Source organism: Leptidea sinapis, chromosome 21 (genome assembly GCF_905404315.1).
Source record: "Leptidea sinapis chromosome 21, ilLepSina1.1, whole genome shotgun sequence".
NCBI lineage: Eukaryota > Metazoa > Arthropoda > Insecta > Lepidoptera > Pieridae > Leptidea > Leptidea sinapis.
In genome coordinates this window covers 10110885-10128489 of record NC_066285.1, presented here as the reverse complement: position 1 = coordinate 10128489, position 17605 = coordinate 10110885, and the positions used below count along the sequence as shown (strand labels likewise).

General features: G+C 37.0%; 2 protein-coding genes across 9 annotated transcripts in view; one reads left to right on the top strand and one right to left on the bottom strand.

Annotated features, from left to right (window-relative positions):
* Positions 1–3163, bottom strand: part of LOC126970624 (dynamin-1-like protein) — a 587387-nt gene extending 584224 nt beyond the window's left edge. For 5 of the 8 annotated variants that reach the window (XR_007730677.1, XR_007730676.1, XR_007730675.1 and 2 more), the window contains exons 1-2: positions 2868–3162; positions 1673–1817 (exon numbers count right to left, since the gene is read on the bottom strand). Coding sequence is in view for 5 of the 8 variants with exons in the window: in XM_050816673.1 (XP_050672630.1) it covers positions 1673–1817; positions 2868–2969 (247 nt within the window). In the remaining 3 variants the exon portion in view is untranslated. Of the gene's footprint in view, positions 1–1672; positions 1818–2867 lie in introns of all 8 variants that reach the window. The other 3 variants (XM_050816675.1, XM_050816677.1, XM_050816676.1) reach the window with 2 other exon arrangements.
* Positions 3164–3770: 607 nt separating this feature from the next.
* Positions 3771–7087, top strand: LOC126970664 (TIP41-like protein). Its single transcript, XM_050816751.1, has 6 exons — positions 3771–3992; positions 4076–4233; positions 4325–4504; positions 4941–5154; positions 5863–6021; positions 6948–7087. Exons 1-6 carry the CDS (start codon positions 3969–3971, stop codon positions 7050–7052), a joined length of 840 nt encoding a protein of 279 aa, XP_050672708.1. The 5' UTR covers positions 3771–3968; the 3' UTR covers positions 7053–7087.
* Positions 7088–17605: the final 10518 nt, after the last annotated feature.

Genomic DNA, 17605 nt, shown 5'->3' with positions numbered 1-17605 from the left:
ATCATTTAGACCTCAGATTTATATGTGAATCGAATCATCAGCTTACGATTCGATTTGATTTAAAAATCAATCTTTTTCGGAAACCGCCATCCCTAATTAAGTGAGCGTCGTCGGCGTTAGCGCATGTTGTCGCGAACGTTATATTTTTTGGCGCACTTGTACGGCGCAGTGTGGCGCGGTCTATCAGATCTAAGAGGATATTTTGTTTGTCAAACTTTTTGCGTGTCGTCATCACAGACTAAAAAGTGCGTCACGGATAGTCTGTCGTCTGCGATAGGCCTATAGCTCACATAGTGTAGATATAAAACAAATATTATGTTTGATATTCAAATATTGTTGCCCCAGACAATATAACAATTGTAGACTTTCTATGTCATACATAAATTACCTTTATATAAAGCCATGGAATTTACATCAAATCATGATTATTAAGATAAAATATACTAAAAAACACTACTATTTTTACTTCATAAATAGGTCATATTATTTAAACTCTATAACTTTTTGATCTGTTATAACTTTTTATATACCTTGTTAAAGAACCCTATCTATACTAATATTATAAAGCTGCAGTGTTTGTTTGTTTGTTTGAACGCGCTAATCTCTGCTACTACTGGTCCGATTTGAATGATTCTTTCAGTGTTGGGTAGTCTATTTATCGAGGAAGGCTATAGGCTATGTTTTATATTAATATTTTTTCAAAATTAGGGATCCGTAATAAAATTGCTATTTTGTAACACTAAGTGTAAAATCGAAAACCTATTTTTGCGTGTGCTGCAAAAACTATTGACAATAGAACAAAATGATATACAGGCTATAATATAGGCAATATTTTATTACTTATAAAACAACGTTTGCCGGGTCAGCTAGTAAACAATATAACTAAGCTAATCTAAATAATATTAAAAACAGGCTTTTGTGTATACAGTAAATTATAAATACCAAAATCAAATTAATTCACATATCAGAGGAAATACTTATTAATGTTAATAACTTTTAGACTGCAATGCATGTATCACTGAGATAATACAAATGCAAGACAATGCATGTTAAACACAACAAAAACTTTAGATCTCACATTGAAAAAGTATAAACAAACATTATGAACAGCTTATTCACATTGTTTCATAGTATAGAATGTTCAGTTGATTGACCTATTTAATTCAAGGTCAAATTTAAAGGTAATTTAATTAGAGATTCAATAAATCTCAATTGATTCATTGAACTGAATCTATTTAGTAAATAAAACACAGTTTCTGTCTGAGGTTTCATTAAACTTACAAAATCGGCAGTGCCCCAGGGCACTAGATTTTTGAGATATACCGAAACAGAAAGTGTAATATGGCACACTATTCCCTCACCAAGTTCTGACATTTATTTTGTTGATAAGATGGTTTATTTTGCATGGTTTTACAGCTTGTTTCAATAGCTTTCAGATACATTCACTCAAATGATCCTAATCATAAGCAATCTATTGATACATGTAAAATAATACTCATTGACAGAATGTGGCAAGTGCACCAAAATCACACCGATCCATGGCATAACACATGATCAGTTTCCCAGAACCGAAAACTATGTTAGAACTTATAACACTCTGATACATTTTGTTCAGAATAAATCAAACTATTGATTATGTTTTAGAAAATATGGAAAAATTATGTAGACATACCCTCTTCTGCCGACCTGTGTTCTTTGCCATCTTTAGGGCTATATACCAGTTGTAATATAAGGGGTCGCCTTGTTACAATTCCAGGGCCTCGAGGCAGGAATGACCGTCCAACAAGACTCTCTATAACTGAACTCTTACCAGAGCTCTGAAACAATAAATACAATTTCAAACATTTTTATCCAGTGTTGAATTTTAACATCACATATACTATGTCAATCTGCCCCCCCACTCAAAAAGATATGGCTTAGACCTAACAAGAAACTCAGTGGGGCCTCTTAAAATGCATTACAAAAAAATTCAATTTATTAAAATATAGGATAGGCACTTTTCCCAAGGTCTGGCAACCAACAAGAGCAACATTTAAAAAGTCATTTATGTTATAGTATAACATCTCTACAAAATTCTTTTGAATTTTACATGTATTTTGTATATTTTCTTGGAACCTGTCATAAAGGAAAACACACATCTTCCAAAAAAAGACTTACTAACTCTACCCAACTATTATTATGATTTTTTCGTTTCTATGAGCCGAGAGTCAACAGTTAATAAGCCCATTTGCAAAATATCAGGTGGTTTTGAATTTTGTTTTTCTTGTGTGATAAGAATAAAATTTCAAAATGTCAATGGCATATTATAAAATATAAAAGTTCTTTGGTGTTTAAAAAGTTTGCTCATAAATCAAATTCAAGATTGAGGCTGGTTTTAAAAAAATTATATTTACAACTATATTTGTGGTGAAAAATTTCTTAGAGTTGATATCAATTTAAAATAACTTTTTGCCTTTGATAGATCTTTTTTTTGGCATTGTTAAGTACTGGTATCATTATTTAGCAAGACTCAAAAATGGAGGATAAATAATGGAAGCCAGCATAATTATTGGGTTGCAGTCAATGCTTAGTGGCTCAAAGGCTAAATAAGAGTCGTTCAAGATTTCAAAGGATGTGGCAGTGTTATCAAGACACTGGTTCTGGGAGTTCTAGTTGCATTAAAGAAAAATATGCATAAAGTTTATTTTTAACAAATATTAATCACATAGTATTACTTACAAAATCGTACGACCTACATTTTTATAGTGATTTCAAACGAGGTGCGAATTCTGACTTCTGAATAGGACAATGGTCAGAGCCTGATATTTACATAACCATTTATGCACTTTGAAAACATTTTATAAATATGTAGATAAATAAATACTAACCTGAGTTCCCAACACAACTATTTGGGGTAATTGTATGGCATCTGCACCAACGGTATTAAATACATCTTGTAACTTATTAATTACAGGTATCAGAGCTTCCATGGCTGAATTATTTACTATTCTGATAGCTCTAGTAGGTTAAATGTTTAGTGATCAGTAAACGTGTTGACTTGCTTTTTACAGGTAAAAGTTTTTTTTTGTTTCGTGTATGTAAAAATAATAAAATTACTTTACACTTTACACTAGACAAAAAACAAAAATCGACCGGCTGAAAACGGCCATATTGAATTAACCACAGAGCTGAGAGCAACACACTCCACAGAGTTACAATTTGAGAATAACAATTTCTTGATATAGGTCACCTAGACAAAATTCGGTGATTGTAAATGATACAATAACGATTTTATAAAAATTTAATTTAATATTAATTATAATATAAAGAAACATAGATGTAATCAATTATTTATTCATAAAATAATAAAAAACATAGACATAACAAAAAAAAATCCGAAATGTATTTACAGTAAGGGTCCCATTTTTACAATTTTAATAACGACGGATCCTAAAAAATTTTAACATTACAATTACTTATGATTTCTTGTATCTAATATTATTTATGAATGTCTTTTTGTTGCGAGTTTATTACAATAAGATACAAGATACAATAAGATAATGGGAGAAGAAGAAAATGATCCATTGATTCTTCTGCAGTTAGCTAGGGATATACCGAAAGGGACAGTGTTACTGAAACTATAAACTAAGTCGGTGTACAAAAACAAAACAAAAACAATAAAAAGAATCTTTTCGAAATTATTTATTCCTACTTTAGTTGGTAATATATAAAGTTGATATGAAGTTTTTACCTGACATTGGCTCAGTTGTGGCGACCTTTCCACTAAAGCCACATCTGCCACAATTAAAAAAAATAGAATCATAAATGACAAATATTTTATTATGAATTGTCATTTGTGATTGCGATCAAAATAATTGTGATCAAATGGCATTCGGCATTGATTTTTAGTTTTTCTTCGTTACTGCAAACGTTACTTAATATAATAAATTAAATGGTACATTATTTTGTTTGTTTTATACCTGGGAACAATGTCTAGCTTATTAATTGACGAGGTTCGTGATTTGTTTTTTTTAAATATACGGCTATGTATACTTACATAAACAAAACTTTAAAAATGCGAACTATTCAATTATAGGATACCCGGATTGATTCAGGACGTTATACCACGAATTCGAAGTCAATTGAGTTTGGACCTTGGCTGGTGTCGTTTGACATTAGCTGTATTTTGCCTAGCGTGTGTTCCACAAAACTTGTATGTGAAAGAGATGATGATCAGTACTGTCAGTTCTGTATGTAAGTAACTTATAACATATTACTTAAATAAACACACGATTTAGTTATCTTATTAATTTATAACTGACTCAACTTTTACTTACTTTTCCAGATATAGCAGAGAGTTAAGTATACCTCATTTTCCGGATATGGTGTTTCCAAAGAATGTTCTTACACTGACTCATAGTTGTGGTGCAAAAATTGAATTCAATGCTCTTGATGCCTTGAAATTTGTGGCAACTGGAGTGAGGGCAATTGAAGTGGCTTGTGCTGAAGCTTGGCAAGAATCAAGGTACTTAATTGTTTTAGAAATATTTTTTGTTATTATATTACAATGTTAGGCTGTTTATATACATAAGTTAGGTAGGTAATCAGTCGAAATGAAACAGCTAATACAACTGTTATCACAAGTCTTGCATTGCATGTCTCATGTGGCTGTTATTTCGACTGTACTTGTCTTAAGAGATTATTATATTTCTTTTTATGATTTGTAGCCTGTTATTGGGGTAGGATTTAGTCAGCAAAAATTGGCTAGATATCCCACACCAGATATCCTTTTGTCTTGAGTTGTGATAAAATGATAACAATAATAAATAAATTTTGTTTATTTCAAAGATTGCATATACATTTTAATGGTTGAGACTTCCCAGTAAGTTATCTTAGGACACTTGTATTGGGAATATATAATAATTTGGTGTATTGATCAACCATGTAACTTTTTATTTAAGACCAGATGCAACAAAGCAAAAAAAGCCATTTGACTGGACATTCTCAACAAACTACAAAGGAACACTATCTAATTTTGTATCAATAGAAGCAACAGATGAAACAATTAACTTTGAACTCCTGAAACAGAAAGATCAAATTCTTTTCTACCATGATCTCACATTGTTTGAAGATGAGTTACATGATCATGGAATATCTAAATTGTCTGTTAAAATTGTGAGTATATAAGGGTTTTTTTTGATTTGTTGATGAAGAAGGAAGGAAAGAGGAAGAGCTAATTTTGGATATAAACTTTCTGTCATTGAATGTGACATAATCATTTCACAATAATTTTTTTTATCTGTTCGATGAGTAGGCAAGAATGGAAATTTATGTTCTTGTTTGAAAGTAATGTTATATAACTTGCTTTTCAAACACAAATTTTTTTATCTACAAGGTTAACTAAAAAGTTTTTTTTTTTTAATATTTGGCATACTTTTCATTCTACTGTTATCTTAATAAATCCAGTGTCCTGATGTTTGTTCCCAGTGAACTAATCTAATGAATAGATTTTAATGGGGATTACTTCATGGAGTGCCGTTTGGTCCAACTTGAGAGAACAAACAGAAATTAAAAATTTCGATTTGGGACCCATAATTATTTTTATTTCTAATATTTGTTTTGTATGGACATATTTTCTATGAGAGATTTTATTGTCACACAGTTTGACAGTTCTGCTGTGTTCAACAATTTCATTATAACAAATGGGAGCATAATATATTACTAAATAATTCTTGATGTTAGGAAATGTTATTGAGAAATTCATAAAAAACAGTATTTCATTTATTATATACAGAACAATGTCTGTCAGGTCAGCTAGTAAAATAAATAATAAGAAAATACATAAAAAGGTTAATTGTTAGTAAATATTGTTTTAAATTTCAGAGAGTGATGCCAAAATTCTGGTTTGTATTGTTGAGATACTTCCTACGGGTTGATGATGTTCTTGTACGGTGTCATGAAACCAGAATGTTTCATTTGGTGAATACTAACTATGTACTTAGAGAATTTACGGCAAAAGAAGCGAAAGCTGAGGATTTAAATGTAAGTTGGTTAAAATGCTATCTTTCTTTGCTACAATCCATACAGAATTCTTTAAATCACTTAGAGCAGTGAGTTTGTTAGCTAGTCACAATTTCACACCTTAACTACTACGAAATGTAAGGTAGTGTTATATTAATTTGTGTGCACATATGACAAATGATGGTGAAACGGACAGGCCACTATAATCGGCCAAGAGTGAGGATGCCGCAAGGCGATCAATTAAAACAAAACTAAAACCTTTATACAAACTATAACTGTATGAAACAAGTGAGGCCAAGAGACCGGTAGTGGAACTATGTGTCGGCAGCAACAATATCTATACTATCGACACTTATCACGGAGGAGACGGACTATACTATAATATACACGAACAGGAAGAAATACTTTATCAGGCTTACACATGCCATTCTTTGTGTGTGGATAAGAACTGATTCTATTAAAGTTGCAGGCAGATGCTATTGTCACTATATAATAAAAGGGCTTAGATACAGCTTACTATATTACCACCTACTTCAGTTTATTTTTTATGGTACAGGACAAACAACCAATGAAAACAGGCTAGGTTTATTACTCTAGTGTGCAAGACAAGCTACATCTTACACCCGCGATTTGAATGTCACTTTGTGTTAGTGTGTGTGCATTGCTCTAATATCTAAATAGAGATGAACAGTCAACCTCAATTATTTTCGACGATTTCACAGCTGTTACAGTCTATCTCGACATCTAAGAGTTTACATGTAAATCTGTCAAAACTTGTAATTCCTCTGATGGTGCTGGAGAGTTTTGTGGGTAGTGATCACTTACCATAAGTTGACCCTTACTCCTGCTTATCATCTATTTCCATAAAAATAAGAGCAGGAGGATAAACACTTAAAATAGGAACTTCATTTCCGTATTCTTTAACTTAAATAATATTTTTCTTCTAGATGCCAACATCTCAGATGAAGGAAGCCGATGATGTGGTGCCCATTTTACCTGTGAAGCATAAAATCACTGAAAAACTTGTTGTGAACGTTCAACCTGGTGCATAAGTTCCTAAGTTAAATATAAGTTATGATTTATATAATTGTGATATTTATTTATTCACATTGTACAAATATTTTTATGATACAGTTGCATTCCATTTTGTATTTATAAATTATTGTGCAAATAACAACAACATGAGTAGCATTCAGTGTACAGCTTTAGTATTAATTTAATTTTTATCAATAAGTCAGGTTTTATAAACCTATAGGTATAAATTTTATTTTTTTGTCTGTATGAAGAGAATAATCTAACATCTGCAATAGTTATGAAATATATTAAACTATGTCGGCTTTGAGCTTGAATGGCGACCATGTACCAGAAGACGCAGTGTTTGTAGGCCACCCATAAGATGGACCGACGGTCTGGTCAATATCGCCCGAATACATTGGATGAGGGCAGCACTGGAGAGATTGTCATGGAAATCTTTGGATTTTAAATCTGAGGCCTTTGTCCAGCAGTGGACGTCTTTCGGCTGATGATTAAAATGAATGAATGTGAGCTTTTGATAATCTGCCAATATGTTAGCAATGTTGTTAGCACCATGACAGCAGATACGCATAGAGATTGCGGTTCAACCAAAAGTAACAATGACTGATATCAAAAAAATCTTGTTCTCTGTCTTTTCCTACCTATTGGAACCAAATTGTGACCACGGTTATAGTGTCTAACTAATATTTTGTTTTTATATGGTGTTATGTGTCTTGTATTGTATGGTGTTTATAACTTATTACTGAATTCCAAGTATTCAACAATTTATACAGGTAAATTCTCATACACCAATTCACCAAACAGATATTCAGAATAGCACAGGTCCAAACCGGATTTCATAAGTTACATTACTACTGACTGCAAGTGATGTGAAATTCGGGAAGCAGTCAGAGTGATATTAGCTTAAGATCCCACGGCTCGATTTTGCAAGTATGTGTTTTTTTGATGAAACTAATTTTAAATGAACATTTATTGAGTATGCAATGTATTAGTGATAAGTTACCTATAAAAAATTAGGCTAGGATGGCTATAAAAATGACTGCAAGCAGAGGTTGCCATGCCAAAAACGTGGCTACCTTTATGTAGAGGCTGACTCAGAGCTGGCAATCATATTTTTTTTCAATTCTTTACATAATTTCCTTTAAAATGACGCACAATTTATTAAAAAAACACACAGGTGCAATTTGCATCAGAGAATTAATTATACTAAAATAAATTACAGGTAAACTCCCTTAAACATTCATTTTAAATTAGTTTTTATCAAAAAAATATGTACCTGTAGATCCGACCAGTGGCATCTTGCACTACATGGCTTTCTACATTCTACTTGAAAGGTTTTACCTGCTAAAGAGGCCCCTTTTCTTATATTTTAAGCTCAAAACGCAGCAATGCCAAGACCTGATGATTTTGTATTTCTACTCTGAATACGCGATCAGGGCACTTGCAGCAGCTCAGAAATAATGGAAGCTCATATCACTGTAGATATGCCATGACTATTTAAATGTAGTGTAATTGTGAATAATTAAAATATTGTAAGAATAATCTTTGTATAAAGCATAAAAACTGCTGAGTTTCTTGCTGGTTCTTCTCAGCAGAAACAGCATTCTGAACCAGCGGTTAAAGCAATAAGGTGATAAATTTTATCCAATAAACGGACATGAGTGATAATCTAATAATACTTATTATTTTGTAATTCCAGTAAAGTTTGCTTTCAGATTTTTTTTTTGTATATCAACTCTCAATATGAAAAGTTTAAAATAATGAATGATATACATGAAATTGACAAAATTGGACCGTCAATGGAGGACTTGATTATTGATGTATTTCACAAATGTGTATGAAGTATAGTTGGGAGACTAGACCAGGAGAGAATTGAATAGCACTAGAATGTGGTTTGAGGAGCCTGAATCAAGAGATTTATCAAGAAGAAGTAGAAGAAGTATTTAAGAACTGGGGCACTTGAATGTTGAACGTCAAACGAACAACTATCTTCCCTTCGTAAGAGATCACAAATTATTACATGTTCCCTAAATTCTACACTTTTCACGCACCATTCATAAATAAGCTGCGATTATCTACATCTTCAACTAAAATATAACCATGCGAACTTGATATTTGATGCAGTAAAATAGCATTAAAGGAGGTAGGCACTATCTCCATGGATGAATGAAGACAACTACGAAATTATACGAGAATTACGCCTTGAGACGACAACGTCGAGTTTTTCGACGATACGATTTAGCTTCTTTAAGTTGAAAGGCAAAATAAAGGCGTTGTCGTCGCATAGCTCACCGTTGCTAGTCACGACGTCTAACACTCATCATTTTATTTTTTTAAATAAAGGTATCTACCTTCTATAAATAAAGGTATAAATATCTATTTACCGGTTTTGTCGGGGACCCCGTGCTCTGTGAACGGCTGGATCACTTGGCGTTGCGTAGAGACGTTCGACGATCACGGGGAGTGTTCCGAAGAGCTGTTTCACCTGATTCCTGCCGCCGAATTCCACATTCGCACGATACGCCACAAATTAGGATATCATCCCCACCATTTAGATATGTGGCGGTCCTCCACAGTGCGGTTTCCAAGAAGCTTCCTTCCACGTACTACGAAGCTGTGGAATAAGCTTCCTTGTGCGGTGTTTCCGGTACGAATACAATAAAAAAGAAAATACGAAATGGGTACCTTCAAAAATAGCACGTACACCTTCGTTAAAGGCCGGCAGTGCTCCTGTGATTCCTCTGATGTTGCAAGAGAATGTGGGCGGAAGTGATCACTTAACACCAGGTAAAAAAAGGCATTGGATGTACTTACCTACAATCTCTTACCAACTGGGCCACTGGTACTAAGTATTATAAAATTTCATCGGATGATGGAATCTACGAGCATTTGATGGAACTATTTAAATATTATAAAATGGGCTATAACATACCTACCAAAATGTTTTCGATGAACTGAAACTCATGAAAACGACTTCAAATAGCCATCAGAACTTTTTATTATTATAAGTATTCACGGGTATTGCTTAAACAGCTTACTCTGTAACAAATCTGGACGTATCAACATTTCTGGGGCCCTCTCCTTTATTTCTACCCTAAGCATTCAATACTAACCTAACGTCGCAAAACACCAGCGTACTGCCGCGTTTTGCACGACAGCTTAGCAGATTGGGATAGGCGGCTATAGGGTGGGGTTTGTTTCCCTTTGGATGATTCAGTGCTTGTGCCATTGTAGTGGCAGATGTGGGAGCAGGGTACCTATGGATATTTTCAAGCCGAGCTCTACAGTAACTACTGATCAGTTGCAGATCAAAGAATTGCTAGAATTAGGTGTATTCAACCTGGGCACAAAGGATCGTGTAAAATTTTGAAGAGGGATAACAATTATCCTCCAAATTTTTTAAACGGCAAATCGCCCGTGCGAGTAATCTTCAAGTTACTTAGATTCAGATAGAAACAATTCAACAGAAGCGATACATTTAAGGAATATGTTAAACAAACTCAAAGCAGCTTAGAAAAGACTGTCTCTTAGCTAAATCTAAATTTCTATGTTCGAAAATCCTAAATAGCACAAATAGAATAAAAACTATATGGGAAGTTATTGATAATGAAACAGGACGGGCAAGTTGAGTAAATAATTAGCACAAATTACAAATAAAAAGCAAACTTTTAAACGAAGACACTGAAGTAGCCAACGCTTTTGAATTATTTTTTACCGATATTCCACTCTCCACAACAAAGGAATTGAATTCCTCGTCGACCTCCGCTGTTGCCATAATGAAGAAAAGTGTACCAGAATGTAAAATTAATTTTATTTTTTTTCATTTAACTCCCTCTTATATTATTAAAGTATTTAACTTACTTTTTTTTTTTAGGACAAACGAGCGTACGGGTCACCTGGTGTTAAGTGATCACCGCCGCCCACACTCTCCTGCAACACCAGAGGAATCACAAGAGCGTTGCCGGCCTTTAAGGAAGGTGTACGCGCTTTTCTTGAAGGTACCCATGTCGTATCGTCCCGGAAACACCGCACAAGGAAGCTCATTCCACAGCTTTGTAGTACGAGGGAGAAAGCTTCTTGAAAACCGCACTGTGGAGGACCGCCACACATCCAGATGGTAGGGATGATATCCTAACTTGTGGCGTGTCGTGCGAAGGTGAAATTCGGCGGCAGGAATCAGGTTGAACAGCTCTTCGGAACACTCCCCGTGATAAATGCGGTAGAAGACACACAATGAAGCGACGTCTCTACGCAACGCCAAGTGATCCAGCCGTTCACAGAGTACTGGGTCCTCGACAATTTGAGCTGCTCTGCGTTGCACGCGGTCAAATGGATCGAGCTGATACTGGGGTGCGCCAGACCAGAGATGACAGCAATACTCCATGTGAGGCTGGACCTGCGCTTTGTAGAGCGCTAGAATGTGGGCCGGCTTGAAGTATTGCCGTGCTCTATTTATGACGCCCAGTTTCTTTGTAGCCAGTTTGGCTTTGCCCTCCAGATGGCCACGGAATTGGCAATTGCTCGAGATTTCGAGACCCAGTATTCCGATACTAGGCGAGGCTTTAAGGGAAGTGTTCTCCAAGAGCGGTGATACGGCAAATGGGGTATTTTCAGTGGTAAACGCGCAAACTTGAGTCTTCTGGGGGTTAAATTGGACAAGGTTCAACTTACCCCATTCCGCGACCTTCTCGAGAGAGGACTCGATAGAAGACACAAGTTTCTCCCGGCACTGGTCGACGTTTTCCCGAGAGAGACCTGCATGGCCCGTGTATACGGCATCACCAGTGCTGTCGTCTGCATAGCAATGCATGTTGGCGGTGTCCAACATATCATTGATATGCAGAAGAAACAGCGTGGGAGATAGCACACAGCCTTGGGGCACTCCAGCGTTCACGGGCTTGAGATACGAGCAATAACCGTCGATAACGACCTGTATGCTGCGCCCAGTGAGGAAGCTGGAGGTCCACTTGCATAAGCTCTCGGGAAGCCCAAATGATGGAAGTTTTGCGAGGAGCGCCTTGTGCCAAACACGATCAAAGGCCTTCGCTATATCCAGACCAACTGCCAGGCCTTCCCCCTTGCTTTCAATAGCCGCCGCCCATCTATGTGTTAGGTATACCAGAAGATCGCCAGTCGACCGACCATGGTGAAAGCCGTACTGCCGGTCGTTGATCAACTGGTGATCCTCAAGGTAAACCAAGAGCTGGCGGTTAATTATGCTCTCCATGATTTTGGAGAGTAGGGAGGTAATAGCAATAGGCCTGTAGTTTGCCGGATCCGAACTGTCTCCTTTTTTTGGGATCGGATGGACAAGGGCTGACTTCCATGAATCAGGGACTACGCCTTTTGAATAAGAGTGCCGGAATAAACGCGTTAGCACCGGCGTCAACTCAGGGGCACACATTCTAAGCATGATTGGAGAAATGCCATCCGGCCCGTTCGACTTCCTGACGTCCAACGAAAACAGAGCTCGCCTAACAGTTTGCTGTCGGAACTGTACTTCAGGCATGGAGCTCTGACACCGCGGGATGGTCGGCGGTGTTTTTCCGTTGTCGTCAAGAGTCGAGTTGGAGGCAAAAAGAGTGCACAGGAGATCGGCTTTCTCTTTTGCCGTATGGGCCAGGGTGTCATTCCTCATGTGCAACGGCGGCATGGACGGCTGGTTGAAGTTACCAAGAGCAGCTTTCGACAACGACCAGAACTTGCGTGTTCCGGTCGGGTAACTGGAAAGCTGCTCGCCAATTTTGACGACGTGCTTCGTTTTTGCACGGGCGATTTGCCGCTTAAAGAATCTGGAGGCACGGTTATATTTCCTCTTCAGAACTTTGCAGTTCGGATCCTTTGAGCCCAGCGCCGCAACCCAAGTTCGATACGCCTGTTTTTTGCAGTCAGATGCTGCTTTAACTGACGCATCGAACCAGGGCTGTGATCTGCCACCGATCGGTACTATAGAGCTTGGTATAAAAATATCCATGCCCTGCAGTATCACATCGGCTACTGCAACGGCGCAGGCACTAGGATCATCCGAAGGGAAACAAACCCTGCCCCAAGGGTAGCATGCAAAAAAGGAACGCATCCTATCCCAATCTGCTGATTTGTAGTGCCAAACGCGGCGGGTCGCTGGTGGTCTGCGACGTTGGCGTCGGATAGGCACTACACTCCAGGCAATGGTCGGACGTTCCGAGAGGGGCGTCGACAGAGACCTGACAACCATCGGGATGTGTAGTCAGCAGAAGATCTAATAAGGACGGCATGTGGCTATCCACATCCGGGAGCCGCGTCGGCGACTCAACCAATTGGGACAGACCATACGCCAATGCAAAATTATGCACAGATCGCCCTGCGTAGTCTGTGGTACGTGATCCAAGCCATTCGGCATTGTGCCCGTTGAAATCACCCAAGACTACGATTTCAGCGGAGGGGATCTGAGCAAGCACGTCATCAAATGCCGCTTGAACGCAGCCCATGAGGTGATCCGTTTCTGCGTTACCACTATGGGACCTGTAGACACACGCATAGATGCGGACGCGGTCCGGTCGGCCCCTACCCTCAAAATTGCCGAGACGGCGACAGCAGATATCCTCCCTAACGTACACACATAACCCGGCATGAGGCATGAAATTATGCTCAATTTTGTACACGGGGTACGTTAAATATGACGTATCGCAAGGTCGAGATATATGCGTCTCCGTAAGGAAACACAAGGCCGGCTGCGCCGTCTTAAGGTGGTGGTGGACGGCGTTTAAGTTGGAGTGAATTCCCCGGATGTTACAAAAGTCCACATTAAGCGTGGAGCGGGGTGCCGTGGTGTTGCTGCCCTGTTTGTCCTGTGACATACGCGGTACTGTGCCCTCCCCAGAATACGAGGGGCACCCCGAGCGCGAATGCTCGGGGAGGGATTCTCCGGCTCTAAAAGAGCCGGTACCCTCCTGGGGTAATTTCTTTTTTAGGACCGCTCTCATATTTTGTTGGGGGGGGGGGGGGGGGAAGGATGGGGGAGAATGGCCTCCGGTCCTCGACACTAACCTATGCGAAACATAGCGGCACTAGGCCGCTACTTCACGCCGGTATTCTGTGCGAGTGTGGTAAGTAGCCCGGACGAGTCTGGCGCGATTGTGCTGACGTCATAAGACAGCAGCGTGACTGTCCCACTTTCAAAAAGCCCGTAGTCGCCTCTTACGACACCCTTGGACCTGGGACTACCCTATTCTTTTTACGCCCCGGGGCAGCACAGGGCAAAGCCTTAAAGTCAAAAGATCCATAAGTCTATGGGGTGTCTCAGTTCACATTGTTAAAACATTAATTGAAATTATTGCTCCTGACTTGGCCTTAATCTATAACAGCTGTATTGATGAGGGTGTTTTTCCTAATTTACTTAAATATAGAAAATATTTTTAAATCTGGCAATGTAACTGATCCTAATAATTATAGACCTATATCACTCTTACCTACTTACTACTACATAAGCAAAATTTTGGAAAAAAATATTTTACTACAGTTGCCAACACATTTTTATGTAAACAACTTAATGCATCGAAATCAATTTGGTTTTACTCGAGGTTCATCAACAATTGATGCTGGTGTCGAATTAATAAATAATAATAATAATCATCATTTATTTCGGACACTATACATCCATAAGTATTAGTTATTAAGTTAGTAACAATTATTCTTAGACTAAGTTAGTAATGTTAGTGGTAGTGTTAGTAATTGTATGTTAGTTACAATTTTTCTTAAAAATTATGTTAGTAAGATTAGTTATTTTCACAATAAGTTGCACCTAGCTAGAGGCGCATGCAAACCTATCCAATGCCTCAACAGTGGGGAGTCCCACCTGCATGCCAACGCGCTTAGGATAGTGTTGGGGCTAGCCTGGAGCCTGTTCATTAATGATGCGCATCTTTTTCTAATGATCGCGTAAAAAACATCAACGCGCGCCTCCGCAAACATGCCGGATGCACTACAAAACCTAGGCAGCCCCATCACTACCCTAAACGCGTCATTATATTGCACTCGCAGCGCGTTGTATGCCCTCTGCGTATAGCCGGTCCAAAGGCTGCACGTGTAAAATGATTGGCAATAAGCCTTAAACAGAGTTATTTTTACTTGTTCACTGCAACGCGCAAACCTTCGGGCCAGCATATTACAGCATAATAAAGAATATATTTGATGCTTGGGAAGATTGTTTTGATGCTTTGGGTGTTTTTTGTGACTTGACAAAAGCGTTTGATTGTGTTCATCATGAGACTCTTATTAATAAGTTATATCATTACGGAGTACAAGGAGTCTCGCTGAAACTATTAAAATCATATTTACAAGGAAGAATCCAATTCGTTAATGTAAATGGAAAGCAATCCTCTGCTTCCTTGGTCTCAATGGGCGTACCTCAAGGCTCAATACTGGGACCTTTCCTGTTTCTGGTATATATTAACGATCTGCCATTTTTAATAAATAACAAGTATCATCTAGTCTTATTTGCTGATGATACATCCTTGTTATTTAAAATTAAACGTCAGCAAGATCAGTGTGAAGAAGTAAATAATGCTTTGTTAGGAGTATCAAACTGGTTCAATATGAATAATTTATCTATATATATAAAACAAAGTCGTGTTAGTTACACCGTTTATAACTCAAGAAGGGTTGTTAGATTTTTTTGATTTATCTTAGTCTGGAATGGGATAATAAGTAATAAAATATCAAAAAAAACACGAAAAATTTTATTATAAATAAATATATTTTCATCACCAGATTGACATTTTGATGACATCTCGAGAATAGAAAGAATTCAATGAAGTTTTTTGTTAGTTTCACGCTAAATGAGTAATAAAATACAATTGACACTGCACGTCATGTTATTCAAGTTGACTGGTTGGTGTGTTTGTTTCGAGTTTCTATAAGCATATTGTGCCGATATTATCATTTACAATGTCACGACCAAGACGATCAAATTATTCCCGACAAAGACGTAATGCAACTTCGATTGATTCGAAACATTGCGAATGAAAGGACTGAAGAAGAACAAGAAATTGCAGGTGAAAAGAACCGCGTTAGTATGGATCGACTTCGTGCTATGAATCACTAGAGCAATGCGAGGCAGCCTGTAAAACGGATCTGCTGGCAATACGAAATCGTCCAGTAAAACCTCAGAGATCAACAACTAGATAATTTTCGACGCACAAGAAGAAATTTATGAAGTACTGATTTGAATCGAGGAGCATTCGATACTTATTATTATTTGAGTGGGAAACTACAGAAACACGATATTTTCTAACAAACACTTAAAAATACAATGTTTGTTTCTAAATGACCCCATTTGGGGCACACATTATCTAAGAACGAGGACATTCAAGGTATTTATTAATTTATATACTTACACACAATACAGTAGAAGAATAACATACTAACTATACTTATTCCTGTGTATTATGTATGCTAATTCTAAAAAAAGTGTTTATAAACAGTAATACGGACTTTGTTTTAGATATTGTAGATATAATTTAACATTTAACAGATTCACCATCGGATTGGATCGTTGCAACCTCTCGAAGATGCACAGCATAAATTTTTACAATTATAGTTCATGGGCAACATGGAGGAATAACTTGATCGATGTCAAGAGATCAATGCAGCAATGATAATAGCAATTGTTCAAGATCTGCAGCAACTACTTCATGAACATTTTGAATGTCGAATTAGCCGCAAATCTTTCCTTTCCGATCCGTCTCGCATTCGCCCTGACCATTCAAATCTTAAGCCCAATCCTTGAAAGTTTGTGGTCTGAATCTAGAATCCATTTCCCATGTTCAATTAATTATAAGTGGCATGTTAACGGGATGGTAGACGATCTGCGTTATTTGCTTTTGCGCATGATAATAAAACGGTAAATGTCGTCTATCACAAGGTGCTTCACTGAAGAGTGCAACCCAAGCACCAAAATACACAGCCAATAAAGAATCATTAACGACCTTGATTTTTTTATTTCCTTATATCCTTATTTTATATATTTATATTTTTTATATATTTATATTTTTTATTTCCTTATCCTATTAAAATATTGAAATTAATTAAATCCAAAATCTGCTCTTTTATTGCCTCTAAGGCGGAACAATATTCGCCGGGTCAGCTAGTCTATATATATATAAAAATGAATTGCTGTTCGTTAGTCTCGCTAAAACTCGAGAACGGCTGGACCGATTTGGCAAATTTAGGTCTTGAATTATTTGTGGAAGTCCAGAGAAGGTTTAAAAGGTGAATAAATAGGAAAATGCTGCTAAATTAAATAAAAACAACAAATTTGTTTTTCCTTTGATGTGTCCATTCATAATTTCTATGAGAGAATTTATTGACGCACGGTTTGACAGTTCTGCTGTGAAACAATTTCATTACGACAGCAGGGTGCATATTTTACGAAGTAATTTTTGATGTTATGATATATTATTAACAAATTCATATAAAACCATTATTTTATTTATTATATACAGAACAACGTCTGTCGGGTCAACTAGTATTGAATAAAATTAAAACAAAATGTTTGAAATTTACGTTGCCTAATGTAAGGTTAGTACATACA